The sequence below is a fragment of the Apteryx rowi genome, unplaced genomic scaffold (assembly GCF_003343035.1).
Source record: "Apteryx rowi isolate R43461 unplaced genomic scaffold, aptRow1 scaffold_626, whole genome shotgun sequence".
Lineage (NCBI taxonomy): Eukaryota > Metazoa > Chordata > Aves > Apterygiformes > Apterygidae > Apteryx > Apteryx rowi.
Genome location: NW_020450901.1, coordinates 327,445 through 345,634, shown reverse-complemented (window position 1 = coordinate 345,634; position 18,190 = coordinate 327,445). Strand labels below are relative to the sequence as shown.

At 53.8% G+C, this 18,190-nt stretch overlaps 5 protein-coding genes across 8 annotated transcripts in view; 3 read left to right on the top strand and 2 right to left on the bottom strand.

Moving 5' to 3' along the window:
* Window positions 1-607, top strand: part of SIRT7 (sirtuin 7) — a 5,332-nt gene extending 4,725 nt beyond the window's left edge. Inside the window, exon 11 of the mRNA XM_026084140.1 lies at window positions 586-607. Within this exon, the coding sequence (XP_025939925.1) occupies window positions 586-607 (22 nt within the window). The remainder of the gene's footprint in view (window positions 1-585) is intronic.
* The window catches only part of PCYT2 (phosphate cytidylyltransferase 2, ethanolamine), a 12,919-nt gene extending 1,158 nt beyond the window's left edge, over window positions 1-11,761 (top strand). The window contains exons 1-14 of one of the 4 annotated variants that reach the window (XM_026084085.1): window positions 7-41; window positions 602-690; window positions 1,479-1,640; window positions 3,730-3,796; window positions 4,316-4,400; window positions 5,492-5,536; window positions 6,970-7,108; window positions 7,748-7,830; window positions 8,048-8,125; window positions 8,731-8,796; window positions 9,072-9,137; window positions 9,636-9,724; window positions 10,142-10,295; window positions 10,442-11,761. In XM_026084085.1, coding sequence (XP_025939870.1) covers window positions 609-690; window positions 1,479-1,640; window positions 3,730-3,796; window positions 4,316-4,400; window positions 5,492-5,536; window positions 6,970-7,108; window positions 7,748-7,830; window positions 8,048-8,125; window positions 8,731-8,796; window positions 9,072-9,137; window positions 9,636-9,724; window positions 10,142-10,295; window positions 10,442-10,453 — 1,128 coding nt within the window. In that variant the 5' untranslated portion in view covers window positions 7-41; window positions 602-608 and the 3' untranslated portion in view covers window positions 10,454-11,761. Of the gene's footprint in view, window positions 1-6; window positions 42-601; window positions 842-1,478; window positions 1,641-3,729; window positions 3,797-4,315; window positions 4,401-5,491; window positions 5,537-6,969; window positions 7,109-7,747; window positions 7,831-8,047; window positions 8,126-8,730; window positions 8,797-9,071; window positions 9,138-9,635; window positions 9,725-10,141; window positions 10,296-10,441 lie in introns of those variants that run through there. The other 3 variants (XM_026084087.1, XM_026084089.1, XM_026084086.1) reach the window with 3 other exon arrangements.
* A 4,059-nt stretch (window positions 11,762-15,820) lies between these two features.
* On the bottom strand, window positions 15,821-17,391 carry NPB (neuropeptide B). Its single transcript, XM_026084128.1, has 2 exons — window positions 16,463-17,391; window positions 15,821-16,010 (listed from the first exon to the last, which is right to left on the bottom strand). The coding sequence occupies exons 1-2, from the start codon at window positions 16,673-16,675 to the stop codon at window positions 15,882-15,884; spliced, it is 342 nt and encodes a 113-aa protein (XP_025939913.1). The 5' UTR covers window positions 16,676-17,391; the 3' UTR covers window positions 15,821-15,881.
* A 132-nt stretch (window positions 17,392-17,523) lies between these two features.
* ANAPC11 (anaphase promoting complex subunit 11) lies at window positions 17,524-17,958 on the bottom strand. Its single transcript, XM_026084129.1, has 2 exons — window positions 17,813-17,958; window positions 17,524-17,727 (listed from the first exon to the last, which is right to left on the bottom strand). The coding sequence occupies exons 1-2, from the start codon at window positions 17,919-17,921 to the stop codon at window positions 17,582-17,584; spliced, it is 255 nt and encodes an 84-aa protein (XP_025939914.1). The 5' UTR covers window positions 17,922-17,958; the 3' UTR covers window positions 17,524-17,581.
* Window positions 17,959-18,058: 100 nt separating this feature from the next.
* The window catches only part of ALYREF (Aly/REF export factor), a 5,228-nt gene continuing 5,096 nt past the window's right edge, over window positions 18,059-18,190 (top strand). The window contains exon 1 of the mRNA XM_026084139.1: window positions 18,059-18,188. Within this exon, the coding sequence (XP_025939924.1) occupies window positions 18,128-18,188 (61 nt within the window). The 5' untranslated portion in view covers window positions 18,059-18,127. The remainder of the gene's footprint in view (window positions 18,189-18,190) is intronic.

The window sequence follows — 18,190 nt, the reverse complement described above, 5'->3', positions numbered from 1 at the left end:
GGCGCGGCGCACCGGCCCGTGCGCGTCTGGTGCGACGGATGGTGAGTGGGGCGGGCGCGGCGCGGCGCGGGTGGCAATAAACGGAGTTCGCTGAGGTGCTGCCTCCGGCTCGTCTGTGATCGCCGCGGCCGGGGCGCGGGATGGGCCGGGGAGCGCCGCTGCCCGCGCCTTTCCCCGGGGGCGACCGGGACCGGGACGTGCCCGGCTCTGAAACGGCCCTGCCGCTCTGCTCCTTCACCCCGGTGCTGGGAGCAGCCCCGCGCAGCGGCGGGGGGAGGCCGCCGGAGGGGGCCGGTGACACCGGAGCCGGTAATGCCGGTAACGCCGGAGCCCCGTGCCCGTGACACCAGTGCCCTTTTGCTCCCTGAGCTGCGATGCAGCCAGGGCTGCACTTGGGCACTGGGTCCATTTCCTTAAACAAGTTCATCGCAGCATGACAGCGCGCAGCCTTCGTTCCCCTCGCTGAGCTGGTTATAAATACATTAGTCACTGCTGCACCGTGGCAGCAGCGAGACCTTTGGCTCCGTGGGGAAGGTCCCCCACAAGGTCTCAGCGGCGTGCTTCCTTGTGCCCCGGCTTACGCAGGCCTTTGCCTTTCCAGCTATGACATGGTGCACTATGGCCACTCAAACCAGCTGCGCCAGGCTCGGGCCATGGGAGATTATCTGATTGTTGGAGTCCACACAGATGGTAAGAGGTTTTCTCAGCTTTTCACCTCATGCCACCTCTAGAATCACCCAGCAACGTTAGCCCTGAGGCAACRAAGAACCTGGTACAGAGCATATTCCTTCCTACACCTCAAGGAGCAGCAGCTACCAAAAGAAAAGTTTTTCTTCCCTGGGTAAGGGAGTGAAGTTATCCTTTTCAYTCTTTCCTCAGTGCTGGATAGATAGCTCGGAGCTTGCAAGGTTCTTTGCAGGCGTGATCTATGTTATAAAAAGAATTAAATCAATTAAAAATCCATCCTGTTATCCTGGTGCAAACTGCAGTAGTGTTATCCCAACTCAGATTTCTGTGTGGAGAACACTTGTTTCAAGCCCATGTGAAAGTATGCATACTAGCAATTTGTTCTTGCATATGAAGATGGATTTCAAATTGATTTTATTATTGGTGCATATTTCCTAACATAAACCAAATGCAGCATGAAGATATTGATAAAAAGGGAATTTCCTCTTTGGGGACTGCCAGGAAGCCCAGGTGATCTCCTCACTAAGGCACATCTGGTTACAAGGAGTCACTGTCTCTTTATGTCTTCAAAGTTAATTCCAGGGCCTTTGTTATACGTTTATAAAATGTGACTGAACTAAAACCTGTTCTGATCTAGCTTGGGCTTCCGTCTCTACTCCCAAGCAATTTCAAGCTGAGCTCGGGCCCACAGTGAAGCTCACCTGCCTGTGAACTGAGTAAGGCTCCTGTAGGTGAGAGTGCTCATAGCTGTAGTGCGTATTTCTAATTGAGATTTTCTGTTTCTCTCCCAGAGGAGATCGCCAAGCACAAGGGCCCCCCTGTCTTTACCCAGGAGGAGAGGTACAAAATGGTGCAAGCCATCAAGTGGGTGGATGAGATTGCTCCAGGAGCTCCCTACGTCACCACACTGGAAACCTTGGACAAATATAACTGTGACTTCTGTGTGCATGGTGGTGAGTGGTGTTCTGAGGTGATATTTGTATTACCACAGCCCCTCTGGGGCTTGTGTGTACTTGCTTTTCTTGCTGCGCACCAAGGAACATTCTGGCTAGCACTGATGATCAGAAAATACCTCATTTGCACAGACTTCTGTGTTGCCATCACCTGCACTGGTCAGTACAGCTATTGCTGTTTGGTATTCTGGAGAAATACGTTTGCATGATAGGCACTGTAGGAGTGCTCAGCTCAGCTCCCCTGGTTTCAAGCATTCCTTTTGCTTACAAAGATGAGATGCATTGTCTGACAATTATCCTGAGATTGCCATCGGCACAAGCAAGGGTTTGTAAATAATTATTTAACAGTGAAAAACAGTGTTATAAAGGCAAGAGTGCAAAAATACAATCATGTTTATATCTACTTATCCTGAGAGGAGATCAGATGTGAAGGGCTTCTTTATCCAGCTGATAAGCTGSATATGCGCTTAGCTGACTGTGGTCTGAGACCTAGTTCGTATATGAACATCTTTCAGTTTACAGTCGCTGAAGAGAAACTGTTCTGAGGAAACATTCTTGTTTTCATACCCTGTCCCCTTCCTTGGGCTACTTCTTGGGTTCATTCAGCTTCAGCCCCTTCTCTCTACGCCTTCGAAGGTACTTTGTTAATTTAATTAGGAGTAGTCTTTATGCTCATCTCACTTCTCCTTTGATCCCAGCTCCCTGCTAGCAATAATTCAAGTATTTCATTAAATATTATATATAAATACACATTAAGTCATTACTCTTCCATAAGATAGAAGTGCTTTTTCACCTGGCAGGATGATTATCAAATTCCTTGTTAACTTTCTATGTGTTTTTTAATGTATCGGAACTTTATCCTTGAATGTAATGCCTGTAGCTTGCTATTATGCTTTTTGCTTTTGTATAGAATTAACACTTGGAGCCTCATTATCAGTGCTTGTTTGAGACCAGACGTGATGGTAATTGCCTGCACTGGAAGTGTGTTTTGGGTACCTGACCCCTTACTAGTCTCAGAGAGAGATTATGACAACACAGAAGCCCTAGTGGCCTTTGCTCCAGTTTTCCTGCTTTTATCCCCTCTGCCAAAACATTCAGTACTTCTACATGGATCATACTCCTAGATGCTGCAGCTTTGCCAGGCCATGTTTGTGCAAAGAGAAGTTTTGAAATAGCTGAGCTTAACTGGGAAGATGACAGATAGCAAATCCAGTGTTTCTGCCTCTTTCTTGGCTCATAGAGCAGTACTTGCAATATGTTCTCCCCGCTTCCCTTCACTATGTACCCTGAGGTAAAGGTGTGGAATTTTAGAAGAACTTAACAGCTTTTCTGAGCATGCCGCAGCAATTATGTAAGAGTGAGTACAAGTGAGTTACCAGTGCCTGTGCTGTGTACTGGGTATTTTGCCAAATGAAAGCCTACTTAGGTTTTCACTTGTGAATATTTGAAACTATTGCTAAAGTCAGGTGAGAGGTGTTTTTGTAGGATGAGTTAGGAACCATGCCCAAGTAAGAACGAGAATTAACTTTGTAGTACTAGCGTAGTCTTACGGTGAAACAAAGCCCACTCTGTTTAGCTTATTAGAAACTTCAAAAAGTCTACTGACATCATTACAGAAGTGCCACCACTGAAGGAAAGCACTGGGTATTGAAGGACTGTTTAACTAATTAGAAAAGTTGTAACGTGAACTAATGGCTGAAAGCAGTGCTAGAAAAAATGAGGTTAAGTCTCTTTTCAACACTGAGGTTAATGGTAGCTGTTTGTTGTCATTCAGACAATAATTCAATCATGTCTGCTGTTGGACTCACTGCAGAGGCAACCGGATCAGATTTTCTGGACTGTCTAAAAGACAGTGGACTAGATGGACTAATGGCCTTTAGCATCCAGGAATATGCTTTTCTCCACAGTTAGGGAAGTTTTGCAAACCCCTGACACTTCCATGGGATGCAAGATGTTGGCTGGCCTTCAGATTGCAGGAGTTCTTGTCTGGCTTGCATGCTGGGCATACTCAGCTATTGCTGTACTTCCAAGATAGCCTTTGTGCAGGAAGGTGTGCAGATGTGATTCTGAGGCTTTTCTCTCTCTCTAGATGATATCACACTAACGATAGATGGCAAGGATACCTATGAAGAAGTGAAGACAGCTGGACGATACAGGTAACCTTTTGCAATTTTAATTTCTTATCCTGTTTTGAGCAGAGTTTCTGGGAGTTCCTGCCTGTGTCTGCCTGAGTCCCTGAAGGGACCTCAGATGAAACACAACTGTCTTCAGGTCACACTTTCATTTGCTGTAATGTATCACAGCTTTAGTTGCTCTCACAGTTTTGGCTTCTAGGAAGTGTTGCAGGCTAGCAGCTGACTGGCAGGGCCTTCCTGTCCCTGGCATATGCAGTTCTCATCTTGAAGCCTCATTGAGAGTTAGCTCTGTTGGGAAGGCTGTGCAAGGCAGGTTTTCCTCATATAACCAGTTCCTGTGGGATGAAAAAGATGCAGAGGCTCAGCAAACAAGTGTTATATTCTATATGGAGAGCTGATAGTGGGAAGACTTTTTTTCTGAGGCCATTCCCTGGTTTGGATTTATCAGATTTCTCATATATTCCTGTGGTAACGGGGGTAAGAAAAAGGCATATGCTCCTACTACAGCTTCTGCTTTATCCTTTGCTTGTCTCCCTGCAGGGAATGCAAACGCACCCAGGGTGTGTCCACTACCGACCTGGTTGGCCGCATGCTGCTCATGACTAAGGCTCACCACAGCAACATAGTGAGTCAGAGGGCTGTGGGTGGTGGGAGTTTGGAGCCTAGGACATAATCCAGCTCTTCCCTCTTGCTGTCTGAAAAGGCAGTGGAGCTCCTAGGTCTGCTCCTAGGTGCATGGAGAACTGGCAAGCTGGTTATGGGCAGTGACAGCAGAATCCTCTGCTTATATTTGCTTAAGCCTGACTGAGATTATAGTGTAGGTCCCATGCTGCTTTGGAAGGGAGTGGGGAAATAAAAGCTTTGTTCTCTGATAATTGGTGTGGGCTTCAGGAATGTTATGGGAAGTACAGGCTAGCCTGTGGCTTCTCTGAGAGTGAAATTACATAGTGCAGCCACATTGATCTAGCCCCTCACTTCTGTCAGAATAGGAAAGTCCCATTCTTACCACTGAGCTGCATTTTTTTGCTTACTACTGGCTCTGAGTCTCATCAGACCCTTCTTGAGTYTGCTCAGCTAACTACACAGTAGAAAGCTAACCTAACCAAAGAAAAAAGAAAGTCATTTTCTGCTGGATTAATGAGTTGAATCGACTTGGTATACAATTCAGTGAACTGCTTGTGTGAAGGAATGGGATGTAAACACCTAGATAATAGCAGGGACAAGATGAAGGAGAAACAAGAGAATTTAGGGGGTGAGGGAGATCCTTCTTTTAGTGTGCTGAGCTGTTAGACTGGCTTAACCGTATTATGTAAATTCACACCAAGAGTTGACAAAGTACCACAAGCTGTCTGCAGAGAGATCTGAGCCAGTCTCCAGTGGCGTGTCCTTGGAGGAGGGAGGGACATTGCCCTCTTAGGGGCCTGCATGGTTGAGGAGGGATGTAGGTGCGCAACACTATCAGCTCTGCAGGTTGGGCAAGAACCACTGTCACTGTGTGGTGTCAGACTGGGATCAAATAAGGGCAGGTTCCATCCAACTAATGCCGAGACATGACTGTGGTTAGATATTAACTAGCTTATCAGCATTTAGTGCCAGGTATCAATGGTGTTTGACCTGAGCAGGGACTTCCCAGCACTTCTGCCCCACGCAAACATATTTTTGKCTGATTGAGCTACGCGAGTGCTTAAACATATTCATTCTTTACTCTCCCTGCAGGATGAGGACCTAGACTATCGGAAGCACACTGACAACTTCGGGAAGGTAATTTTGTGAGTTCTGGGCTTGACTGTCTGGTTGTTCCAGTCCTGCCTGAGAAGGATTCCAAATGTGCTTTCTGGCCTGTATTGTGGGCTTGACTTTTTCACATTTAGTAGTAACCTCAGTAAATCTCTGCCACCCCCGTAAAGTAGCTACTGCAGTCAAGAAATAGGCAGGTGGGGCTGCACAGGGCCAACACACTGGTGGAGTGAACTCTATTTTAGCGGCACCATAGACCTGCTGCACCCGTTGAGCCTTTGCGGTTTCTCTGGCTTGCTTATAATTTTTTTTTTTCGCTACTTCCTTGGGATCCAGCTCCCTGCTCTTCCAGCCCAGGGACAGCCTCTGTGGATACTCCTTTTAGTGCTGTGCATTGAGTCTGGGCAGTGTTTATGCAGCAGGCACGTGACTAGCATGCAGTTCTGCACAGAACTCACGTGCCTGGTCTTCAAATAGCAGAGGACTCTTACTGGGGTTCTCTGCCATTGTGTTCAGCCCATGTCTTGGGCTGCCTCTAAAGAGCTATCAGACTCTTTCTTTTCCTGGGTGTGGGATTGTCCCTGATTAACAAGTACCTGAACCTACACCTTGATCAAGTTCTTCACTCACTTGGGTTTTCCTGGTCTTGTGGACCAGGCTGAATCATCTTCTTTGGTCTCCTACATGTTGGATTATTTTCAGCAGGCTCTAACGGGTCTGTTGCGCTAATGTGGCTGTTTTCTGGTTCTTGGATGTGTGGAGACATATCTGGGCACCAAGTACTCTGCAAGGCTCCTGTCAGCTGAGTCCCCCTTCTATATGCTGCTATTTGTGTGGCTTACCCTGGTGTTAGCTGAATTGTCTTTAGTCTTTTAAGTCTTTTAGAGCTGCTAACATCAGGGGAACAAAGCAGATGCCAGAGCAGGTGACTCGGTGGCTGTTTCCAAAACTGCCACGTGGCGGAGCTAAAACTCCATCTGCTGTGGCACCCGTGCTGGAGCTGGGATGTGGCTCTTTCTTGAGCTCTGGGTGATCTCCTTCCAGTAATCAGCTTAGCATACCATCTGTGCAGGTGAATGGGTAGACAGCCTTACAGCTCAAAAAGAGCGTATTCCTAGGAGGACGTGGGTAGGTTGTGCATTGTCTACTGGTTCAGTTAGTAAGTCCTGCCTCTCCTGGAAATTCTAGACTGTCCTGTAGCCCCCCTCCTTTCTAAACTTTCTTCTCAGCATCTTCTTACCTGCCTGCTTAGCAGATGATTAGACTGTGTCTAACAAAGTGAAAAGGGATGTTTGTGAGATTGCTCAAATATTTAGTTCCAGGAATGTAGGAAGTACAAGCTGCTAAGAGCTGTGATTCTTTCTGTCAAATTAAGGTATAGCCCTGCCTACAGCTGTATTCTGGTGGATATATATGTGTTGTCCAAATTACCTCTTGAAGCCTGTTTGTTTTCCTAGGGGCCAAAAGGTCGCAGTCCCTGGACTGGAGTCTCACAGTTCCTGCAGACATCTCAGAAGATAATTCAGTTTGCATCTGGGAAGGAACCACAGCCAGGAGACACTATCATCTACGTGGCTGGAGCCTTCGACCTGTTCCGTATCCTTGACTCTGTTTTGTCAAGAGAGTAGTGCTGGTCTGCTTGTCTGATATTCTCATACTTTTAGGCACCAGATGAGGATATTTGCCTCTCCTTTTTYTCTGTAGGTGTGTATGTGAGGGAGGAGGCAGGAGTTCTTACTGGCAGTTTCTTAGCCAGTCACAGGATGCTGAGAAAAGAGCTGCAGGTCCTCCATAGAGAGGATTTATGGCTGTTGGAGGACTTCAGGAAAGAAAATGGTTGGATACTCTAAGATCATACTCTAGACCCTTTTGAGGACTAGCTGTCACAGATCAAGTGACTGCTGTTTAGAAAGTGCAGGGCGTTCAGAGTAGACACTTCCTCCCCAGGACAGTCTTTGAGGCATTGTGCCAGAGCGCCTGAAATGGGTAGAAATTTTGGACAAAGGCAGCATTGAAACTATGTAAGCTGAAGCTAAAAAGATGTCTGGCTTCTTCCCAGAACCTGTGGAACCAGAGGAGGAAGGAAGCAACTGCTCCTAGCACACAGGCAGCAAGTGATATAAAAATAAAATCCTTGGGTTTCCTGTCTCCCACTGTGGTTTCCCAGTGCATTTGTTTCCTGCTGCTTCTCCCTCTTTCTCCCTGTTAGTTTCAGTTCCTTAAACAGGTCTGCAGATATTGGGCACGTGGATTTCCTGGAGAAGGTTCACCAGCTGGCAGAAAGACCCTACATCATTGCTGGGCTGCACTTTGACCAGGTCTGAATATGACGTTGCCCAAAGCATTGGCTCCCATGGCCACATTACCTCAYTGACAGAGCAGTTTGGCATCTCCTCTTTCTGAAATAAGCATGCTGTGCTCTGGAAGCCAAGGAGAGGGATGTATTGGCCAATACAGGATTTCAGTGTTGGGAGAAAGTGAGGTGGAAGGGGTTGCTTTGAGTCTCTTCTAATGATGACTGGTGCTTTGCCATAGGAAGTAAACCGTTACAAAGGGAAGAACTATCCCATCATGAACATCCATGAAAGAACACTCAGTGTCTTAGCCTGTAGGGTAAGTGTCTACAGCTCTGTCACTCCTGCACTCTTCTAGAAATTGCCTGGGAGTTGGTGTTGTCTACTTAGTAGCCAACAGTCTTGCATGAGTTCTTTAATGTGCACTGAGAAGGCAAAGTCAAGGCTGATCACTTTGGCTACCAGAGGTCCTGGTGTGCTCCTGTGAGGAGTCGCTGGGCTCATCTGGCATCCTGGCTAACATGAGATGTGGAACCCTTTCATCTCTCTTCCACTGGCAACAAAAAGACAGAATTCTCTGCAGAGTGCTGCTCTGCACTACATTAAAGATGACTGTGTTCTTGCAGAAAGGAATCCACCCCTTTGCACCAGGGGAGAAAATTCCTGGCAAACAAATGTAGGGAGCCCCAGAAATGCTTGCCCTGAGCAATTAATCTTTGGATTTGCTGTGTACACATTACCAGAAAGCATATTTTTTAGTGGAAGAAAAAGGTGCTGTGTGACAAGTACTGGATGGTAAACTCACTTTCCAGTTCCCTTGAGTTCCTAAATTCATAACCAGATGAGCTGCTCAGGTCTCTTTAGGAGACAGGCTGGATTCTGTTTTTTTTTTAATCTGGACACTTTACCTGGTTTCTCTTCTAGTATGTCTCAGAAGTGGTGATTGGAGCCCCCTATGCTGTCACTGCTGATCTGCTGGATCACTTCAGGGTGAGAGTCTCTGTGTATAGATAGATGTTCATGAAGATGTTGGTCATTAATGTGCTGAGGAAACTGAAGCGGGGCAGGAAAATGCAGGGATGTAGAAGAGAGATTGTCTGCTCAGCATGATTACAGGAAGCTCGGGAAGCATCACCAAGCCTAGAACATGAGGGTTGGCTTTGCTGATCTCCAGGCTACTCTGCAGTGAGGGCAGTGGTGGAGAAAGTTCCTTTCATCTTTTGGAGGGAACATGATAATGTCAGTGACTTTGTGCACCTTTCTAGGTAACRCTTGTGTGCCATGGGATGACTGAGGTGGTGCCAGACAAGGATGGTTCCGATCCGTATGAGGTAAGCTGCTGTCATCCATGCTTCCTGCTCTCTGCCTTTGTCCCCGTTTGTGATAGATACAGCATGGCTTGGGTCATGTTCCCGAGCTGAGAATCTGTACTGCAGTGGATGCTACCCAAGGAAGTCCTTGGCAGGTAATTCTGTTTTTCATCCTTCCCCGAGGTAGATACTTGGAGCAGAGCCTCTAAATCATTCACAACAGCTCCATTCTATTAGTCACTGTTTTGTTTTGCCTGTTTCTAATGCCTTCGTGGCAGAGTGAGAAATCCTCTGATCTTTACTCTGTGCCAGCCCTAGGCAGCCTTGCTCAGTTTCCATATATGTGAAGCTCTGCTTTTGGCAGTGATTTATTCTGCTTCCTAGGAGATCACTTTGTGTCGTGCCTGGCTGGGTGCCCACAGAACCTGCTGTGACTTCTGCTCAGCTTTCTTTTACTGAGCTGTAAATCCAGAGGTCCTGCATGTTTTTCCCAGCTGAGCCTGCTGTGTTTGTTCACAGGAACCGAAGAGACGTGGTATTTTCCAGCTGGTGGACAGTGGCAGCAATCTCACCACAGACTTGATTGTACAAAGAATCATCAAGAACAGGTTGCCTTTCTTCATCTCCCAGTTCTGTCACATGCTGTTTAGTGTAGCTTGTCTGAGGACTATTTAACAGGATCGAACAGAAAGAAAGAGTTGCCTAAAGGCACAGAAGAGAGGGAATCAGTGAACAGGTCCTCCTTCTTCCACAGCTTTGTTTTGAAACTTTGGGCGGGCTGCTTAGATGTGGATTTACTGGACTGTATGGGAAAAGGAATAGCTACACTGTACTATGTTAGAATGTCCTTCACCGCATGTGTTCTATTATTTTTCCTCCCTCTCTATTAATGATAAAATTTCCTTGCTGTATTCTTGGGGGTACAGCATTCCGTTACACTCAGAGCTTTGCTCTTTTAGGCCTGAGACCTTCACCTTCAGTGACTTTGGCTGAGGCCAGTTGTAAAATTGAATTTGATATTGCAGCACTAAGTGGCCTGTCCCAGGATGGACTAAGCATGGTATAGCAACATCTTCTGCAGAGGGGGAAATAAGCAGTGTTCGTACAGAGTGGGAATCTATGACTTCTGGAGTGATCATAACAGTTGTGGAAATGTGCTGGATGCTGGCTCTAGAAGAGGTGCGTGGGAGTTAATGATGAGGTTTCTGAAATACTCTTGGAGCAAAGCAGCATAGGAGAAGGCAGTTGGTCCCGTTTTGGGCTGGTTGTAGTCTCCTAGAGATATGGATGGATGAGAATCTCACGCAATTTCCTGATTCTTGCAGGCTGGAGTTTGAAGCTAGGAACCAGAAGAAGGAAGCAAAAGAGCTGGCTGTGTTGGAGGCCATGAAGAAACTGGAAGAAGAGAAGCACTAGGCCAGCAGGGAACTGATGTATGGGTTGCAAAATGCTGCAGCCTCACCCTCCTCTGGAGGAGCAAAGAGCTTTTCCAGAGAGGACCCCTAAACAAGGACACTGCTGCTGGCATGCACAGGATGTATTATCCCACCCACGTCTGTCCTAGCTCCTCTTGCACTAATTATACAGACGTAACGAGTTGGGATCCTGCTGCCTAGTTTTTCCTCCATTAATCAGCCCCTGTTCCCTTTCCCAAGAGGAGATTTGACAAAAGAGAAAATGGTTTTAATTCTAACTAATGTTTTAACATGTTGATGTGCTTTTACCTTCTGCCATTTCTGGCTTTTAGTAGATGGGAAGTGGAGCAGCTCCCCGGGCCCCTTCTGCCCCATTCCAGGTTCTGCTGTCCTGGTTGGAGTCTGCGTTTCAGAACAGCCCTTCAGTGTGTGGTGTGGGCTGCTTTACAGACTGGAGAGAACAACCTTCCTGGGAAAAAGGACACGGCACTCATAATTCCTCGTGAGCTGTTGGTTAGGGGTGTTAGGCTGTCAGTGTGACTGCTGCTGGAGATGCTGACTGTGTCCTGTGCTATAAGATTCCCCGTGTTGACTCTTCTCTGCTGCTGCGTCTGCACAAATACCAGACACAAAGCTACTTCTGGTTTAACTGGATAAAGCCTTTCTCCAGCTGTGACTGGTGCCAGTGCATCATTTGTTTCCCCAGTAACTGGCAGCAGCTCAGCATCTGCTGAGGGGTGAGTGGCTAGTAGCAAGGGACCCTCAATGCTAGTGGTTTCCCTGGTTAGTAGAGGAATTTCTGTGTGAGGAGTGGGAATGTTGGGGGGGGTTGCCAAAGGCTCTTCCTGTTGCAAGATATGCAGGAGACCCAGTTCTACGTGTAGACCATGCTCAGAGCTCTGCTGGCTGTTGCTGCTGAAGTTCACCTTGTATCTTATAGGTGTTACCTAAGGGAGTTATCTTGTGAACTGAAATTCCACGTATCTTTTATTGAGGCTGAATTGCAGCATGTTCACCTCCTGTGGGAAGTGACAGGGCCTGAGGAGGATGGGTCTGGGAGAAGTCAGGTGCTGGGCTGAGCCCTCTTCTGCCTCTTACATTCCAGGGTACCGTGCTGGGTGTCTCGGGCCACTCCCTGCACTGTGCTGTATAGTCCTTCCAAGCTGATTCTTTTTTTTCCTCTCTGTTGTACACTTCTGTTGCTGATCACTAATAAAATGTTAAAGAGTTGTGTGTGGGTCTCTTTGGGCCTTGAGTCCAGGCAGCAGAAAGCTGCCAGGTTTTTGGGTGGAACTGTCTTCAAAAGAAGCTTTTCCCTAGGAGCTCTAGCTAGAATTCAGTGAGAGTTTACTAGAGGTATGAAAACAAACTATTTGCCCTTGGGCAGACCAGCCTCAGCTCTGGAAGACTGTTAAATTTGTTCTGGCATGTGGGTTAGAGATCACTGTGGAGCCAGAAGCCATTTGTTCTTTCCCTGTGAGGAGGTTTTTGCTGAATTCACTAAAGAATTGAGCCAGACAGTGTGAGGGGACCTTTGTTGTGCTGTGTTTTGGGGTTTTATCTTTCCTGTACTTTAAAGCTGCAGCAGAATTTGCATGGGAAGGTATAGTGTTGCTGCAGTTTGGCAGTCACATAAACCATGGAGGGGTAGGGAGTTGGGAGATGGTTTGAAGACTTCTGCTGTGAACTTCATCTCTTGTGACTCCAGGTGGTGTGGGCAAGTGAACCTCGTAGGTCTATTCTGCCTTGGACGGTGGCTCTGGTGTGGCAGTGGTGTGTGCAGATCTATCATGGAGTTTGTGCGGAGAGCTCACATCTGTGTAATTGCTAATCCCAGATCTGGTGTTCACATGCTGGCATTTTGGTAATGAATGTGTCATCTGTGACAAGGTGCTATCTGGAGCCAAGACACCCACTTGTGTGGGAACAATCCCATCCTGGGCACAGGGCAGGAGGGGGCTGGAGAACTTGAAAAGCTTCTTTTCCACCCCCAAAATGTAGCTGGAGCCCTCTCTGGTGCCTCTGCCAGGACTGGCAGACCCATCCCTGTGCCATGCTGAGTGTGAGTGACCAGGGTGTGAGCGTGCCTGCTTGTCCCGGGCTCCCCCGGAGCTGTGCCTACAGCTTTGGGTGCCTCGTCAGCCGCACGGCTGCTGCCGAGGCCCGGATGGGACAAGGGGGCCTAGGGAAGGGCCAGTYGGTCCTTGCTGTGCGGACGTTGGGCTCCTGTCCCCAGCTGGACAGGCTCTGTCGCAGCAGGCGTGGGGCTCCGGGCTTCCCCTTCCCCGGGGTGCCAACAGGCTGTGCACAGCTCAGATGAGCAGGGGGAGGGCTCTGCCCCAGCCCAGCGCTGCGCTTTGCGGAGAGCCTCTCCCCGAGCACCTCTGCGCCTGGAGGAGTGGAAAGGGCAGCGCCGGGGAAGCGAGCGAGTGACCCGCTCCTGCTGCTGCGCAGGGAGACGCTTCCACCCCACCCAGGAAAAATGCCTGCCTTGCCCTCGCCAGCCGGCTGCAGGGTCCTGGCTGCCATGAAAAGCCCCTTGCCCTGCTCCCTGCCGCGGTGGTGATGCTCTCCAGGGACGGGACGCCTCCCTCCCAGTGGGGCTCAGCAAGTCCCCGCTCGTGCCGGTGCCCCCTCCGGCAGGAGCCCCGCCGCTTCCCGCGCTTCTGCAGCGCTGTCCCCTGCCGGATTTTGCCCTGGGCTGGGGAAGTTGCTCCTCACCCCTGAGAAGAGCAGCAGCTCCCGGCGCTGCCCGGCCCCACCTGGAGTTCGAGGACGGCAGAGAGCACGAATGACCCCTTTGCGGCCACAGGAAAAAGTAGAGACTGCAGAAGAGTTTGTAATTAAAAACAAACAACTCGGCTGCAGTGACAAATCCACCCCGGGCTGAGCATTTTCCATGTAAAGGAGCTGCCTCTGGGCCACAAATGGGTACAGTTGTTATTAAAAAAATGACAAAACTATTTAATTTTTGCTCTCACAGCGCTCGGGTGCCTGCCCACTGATATCACTTGTTCGCCTGGAAACTTCAGCTTCACTTGATTGGGGCAATTTTGCCTGGTGAAGCTGCTGTTCCTTGTGGCCTTTTTGCCATTTCTGAGCAGAAATCTTCTGCATTTGATATTGCTCACTCCAAGTGCCTCTGGGCCCTTCTCCTTCCACGCTTGCGTTCACTGACATCCTGCGAGTCCCAAGGGGCAAAAATTAGCATGGTAAAGTAGGAGAAAAGCTCATGAATTTCAAGTTTGTGAGTTTTTCTGTGTTTTTTTTTTCTTTTATTTTCTTTTTCCCCAACTGCAGAAGGCTAGCCTCTGGTTCCTGAGCTGACCCCTCGGCAGCCTCCCTTGCACTGCACAGTGCAGCATGTGCCTACGTTTCTCTAACGTGCTGGAAGGGTTGTACCAGGCTCCTTAGCACTTGCAAAAGCAACTGGGTGCTGGGTGCTGGGGGCAGCTGTGGCCCTGTGTGCTGCCGTGCTGCTTGCCCTGGGCTCCAGGGAAAGGGCAACGTGGGCGAGCAGGGCCTTGGTGCCTGCAGGCCCCTGCTGCCCCGGCCAGAGCCTGGACCGGCTCCTTGCGGCATGTCGCTCCCTGCAAGCGGTCCCCTGTCCGGCTGCGCCCGCAGCCCCAAGGGAATGCTGCAGCGGAGCCTCTTGCCCTGTGTGGCAGCTCCCAGAGGGAGATGAGGGTGGAAACAGCGTTGGTGCAGAGCTGGTGCGTTGCAGCCGCTGGCAGGAAGGGGCTTGTGCAGCGCTCAGTCTCTGGAGGAGAGCAGACGGGGAAGCCGCCCCCCCCCATCGCCCCAGCTGGGTGGTGATGAGCTGAGCACTGCGGCGGTGTCGGTGGTGCCTGAGATTGGGGAAACAGGGCTGTGCCCGGTGGCCGGTGCTGGCAGCCCTGGTCGGCTCCAGCGTGTGCTCGCAGCCCAGGCATCCTCGTCCTGGTGCTGGATGCCATCGCGTGTCCCCAGCAGCGGCATTGCCCTCCCCGGTGCCCCTGGGGCTTCCTGCAGCGTCTGGCTGGGCTGTGCAGGGCAGGCAGTTTGGGGTGGGCAGCACCTGGCTGTGAGCAAGGCCAAGCTGCATGGGGGGCACGGTGTGTGTGTGTGTGAGGGGGGGCACGATGGGGCCGCGTCTCCCCTGGGGCTGACGGGTTGAACCTTGCTCCTCGCCCGGGCGAAGCAGCACCCCAGCTCGGCTGGCACCACGCGGGGACGGCGGTGGGTTGGAGCTGCCCGGCCGCGAAGGCGCTGCGGGGGCGGGAGGCGAGCTGTGGCACACACAGACGGGGCCAGGGGCTCTGCCCAGGAAACGCTGGTCGGTAACGACCCGACTCTATTAGTGCAACCCCTGGCAAAGCCCAATTGAGCTCTGTTAATCCCCGCAGCTCRGCCACACCAGCACCCTGCGCCATGCTCTGCTGCTGGTGCCAACAAGCGTGGCGGCTCTCAGGTGAGTGTGGCAGCGATTTGCCGGTCGTGGTCAGAACGTGATTTTCCACGGGGGGCTCGGAGCAGCTGTGGGCACCTGGAGGGCACCAGCCGCTCGCTCCAGGGCCCCTGCACTGGGGCTGGGGCTGGTGCGGGAGCTCAGCGGCAGCAGGGACAGGCTCTGGCTCCCCTCCTGCCCACACCGGGCCAGCCCCTGCACTTGGGGACACGGGGGTGGCTGGGGCCAGCACAGATGGCACCAGCATGGTGCCCTCCAGCCGCCCTGTTGCGCTCCGTTAGCGGCCCAGAGCTGCCGCCTGCCCTCATGCCCGGCATTCGGCTCCAGGGCCCTGGGCGAGGCACCTGGTGCCTGGCCCCGGGTCCGGCACTGTCCCCACTCTGGGGCTGGCCCTGGCCTCGCTCGGCCTGATCGAGGCAGCCAGCCTTGGTGTGCGACCAGCTGCGGCAAGGGGGCTCAGCAGCTACGTGGGCGAGACGCATCCCCTGCAGCAGCTCCGCTTGCCGGCACCTGTGGCAGCTGGTGTGAGCCGTGCACAGAGCTGGGGCGCGCCAGGCTCGGGCCCCCCCCACAGCCCTCCAGGACGCTCCCTGGGCTGTTCCAGCGTCCCAGCCCCACAGTGGGTTCTGGGCTCCTCCTGGCTCCATCCCTCTGCGCGCAGGGGCCACTAAAGCTCCTKCCGCTCCAGAGGAGGCACAGCCGTGGGCTGGCGCTGCTCCGCGCGGGTCCCGGTGCAGCAGGTGCTTCCCAGACCCCAGGTGCACTCCCCCACCCCGCGGGCTGTCCCAGGCGGCTCCCCCCACGCCCATTCCCAACGCCACCACATGGACACGGGAGACGCAGCCAGTCCAGGCACATTTATTGTCGGAGCTGCGGTCCTGGTGGGATCGTATTGGTGCTGGCTCATGCGTCCGTGCACTCCGTGGGGTCCAAGGACATGGTCAYGTCTGCCTTGCACTGGAGGGCGCCCGGTGCTCCGGGCAGCACCTGGCAGCTCCGCAGCTCAGGGGACACATCCATCACACACGGCACCTGCAGAAGAGACCATCAGCGGCGGGACTGGTGTCCCCAGAGAGCACAGTGCTGTGGGAGGCAGGGACCCTCCGTGCCCCGAGGCCTCACGGGTTGGCGACCCAGTCCTGGTCCTTGCTGGGGTTGGAGCGCGGCACAAGCACCCGGGGAGCCCTGCAGCACTCCCAATCCTCATATGTACCCGTGCCTTGGAGCCCTGCTGGAGGAGCTGGGGCACCCCAGCACCCGCCCTGGCCTGGAGCCTCGCTGGGGACGTGGGGAGCCCTGGAGCTCCCTGTGGGCAGACGACTCGGTTCCTGCTGCTCACTAAGGCGCGGAGCCCCACGGGCACCCCGGGGCCCCGCCGCAGGTCCCAGTACCTACCGTGGTGCAGAGCCCTGCAGAGGACCCGGGGAGCCGCCCCACCACGGCGCCCACCGTGCCCGAGCTCTGCTGGGCAGTCTGGTACTCACCGCAGTGTGCGCCCGCACGCGGGGGCCGTGCTCAGCGGCGCCGTCGGTGTCGGAGCGGCGGATGTAGGGCGAGCGGCGGAGGCTGGAGAGCAGCCCCGAGGCTCTGCCCACCGAGTAGTAGCTGGGTCCGGCCGCCTGCTTGTACCAAGGCGCCGCGGGGCGGCACAGCAGGGCCAGGGCCAGGGCCAGCCCCAGCCAGCGGGCAGCACGCATGGTGCCGGCAGGACCGCAGCAGCGCCGGGGCTGCTGCCGCCGCCTTTATAGGCAGGTGGGGGTGAGCCGTGCCCACCTCGTCCGCGCCTCCCCCCGCCACAGCCTTCGAGCCCGCCTCCCCGGGGTGGCAGTGCCCAGGGGAAGGAGCTGCTCGCCCCAGCCCCGCTCATTAGCGCGTCCTGGCGCCCGCCCTGGGCCCAGCCCCAGAAAGGGCCCCTGCCTGCTGCCCCCGCCGGGCTGCGCTGTGCCGGGTGAGGCTCGGAGCGGGTCCTGGCCGTGGGGAACCAAGTCTGGCTGCGGGTCCCAGCCTGGCACCGGGCTGCACCCCCACAGCCCCCTCCCCCGGCAGGGCTGGCGGCTCTGCCCACGGCTGAGCATCTCCGGAGCCCAGAAGCACAAGGGACACCAGGACAAGCGGATCACGGCAACGAGTTTATTGAAGCAGTCCAGGTAGGGATGTTACAGCTTGGAGCCCAACTGTCCCCAACTGTCACCACTGGCGGCTGAGCGACCGGAGCAGAGCACCACAGGGCAGCGAGCGCATCGTGAGGACGGGACCTGCCCCTCGCCACAGCCGCAGGCAGCTCCGGCATCTGCCTGCGAGCAGTCCCCGTTGCCTGGGCGGAGGCAGCGGCTCCCAGCTCTCGTGCGCATCCACGGAAAGGTGGATCCGGACCCGGATACACGGGGCTGCGGGGCGGCTTCTGCACGACGGTCACGGGGGACCCCAGCTTGCTGCGGCCGAGGGCGGCTGGCGGGGGACGAGCGGCTGCCCGGGGGGGAGCCCCCGCCGGGCTCCGGCGCGGCCGCTCGGGGGAGCCGCGCTGTGCTGCGCCGCCCGGGGCCCCGGGCCGGGCCCCCCCCGGGGCCGGGTCCCCCCGGGTCCCCGCGGCGGGGCGGGCGCGGTCACTCGCGGAACTTCCACTCCTGGCGGCACATGGGGCAGTGCTGCTGCACCTGCTGCGAGTTGAGCCACTTGAGGATGCAGTGCATGTGGAAGCAGTGCGAGCACTGCCCCCACACCAGCGGGCAGTCGTCGCCGGGCACCTTGCCTAGGACCAGACACCACGTCACGCCGCGTCACGTCACGTCACGTCACACCGCGTCACGTCACGCCGCGCCGCGCCCCGTACTCACAGTCGGGGCAGCAGCCGTTGAAGGCCATGCGGCAGATGCCGCAATTCTCGTCGTTGGCCACCCAGAGCCAGGAGGCGACACCGTTCCAGCCCCGGATCTTCACCCGCATCGCCGCCCGCCCCGCTCGCCGGAAGTCCCGCCCTTGCCCCTGCGGCGCCGCCGGAGCCGCCCGCTCCGTCGCCCCATAAGGCCCCGCGCGCGAGCGCGCGCGCGGCTGCCGCGCCTTCGCCGCCAGTCCCGCCCCTTCCGCTCCCTCCGCTTCCGGCGTCGGCATAGCGCGGCCGGAAGTGCAGGCCCCGGAGCGGAGCCGCCATCATGGCCGACAAGATGGACATGTCCCTGGACGATATCATTAAGCTCAACCGGAGCCAGCGGGGC

What these genes read in the sequence shown, in the direction of transcription:
- ANAPC11 (XM_026084129.1), bottom strand. Translation starts at nt 17,921, where the DNA reads ATGCGGGTGAAGATCCGGGGCTGGAACGGTGTCGCCTCCTGGCTCTGG. An exon ending in CAACGGCTGCTGCCCCGACT is followed by an intron (nt 17,728 to 17,812) that starts GTGAGTACGGGG and finishes GTCTGGTCCTAG; the next exon opens with GCAAGGTGCCCGGCGACGAC.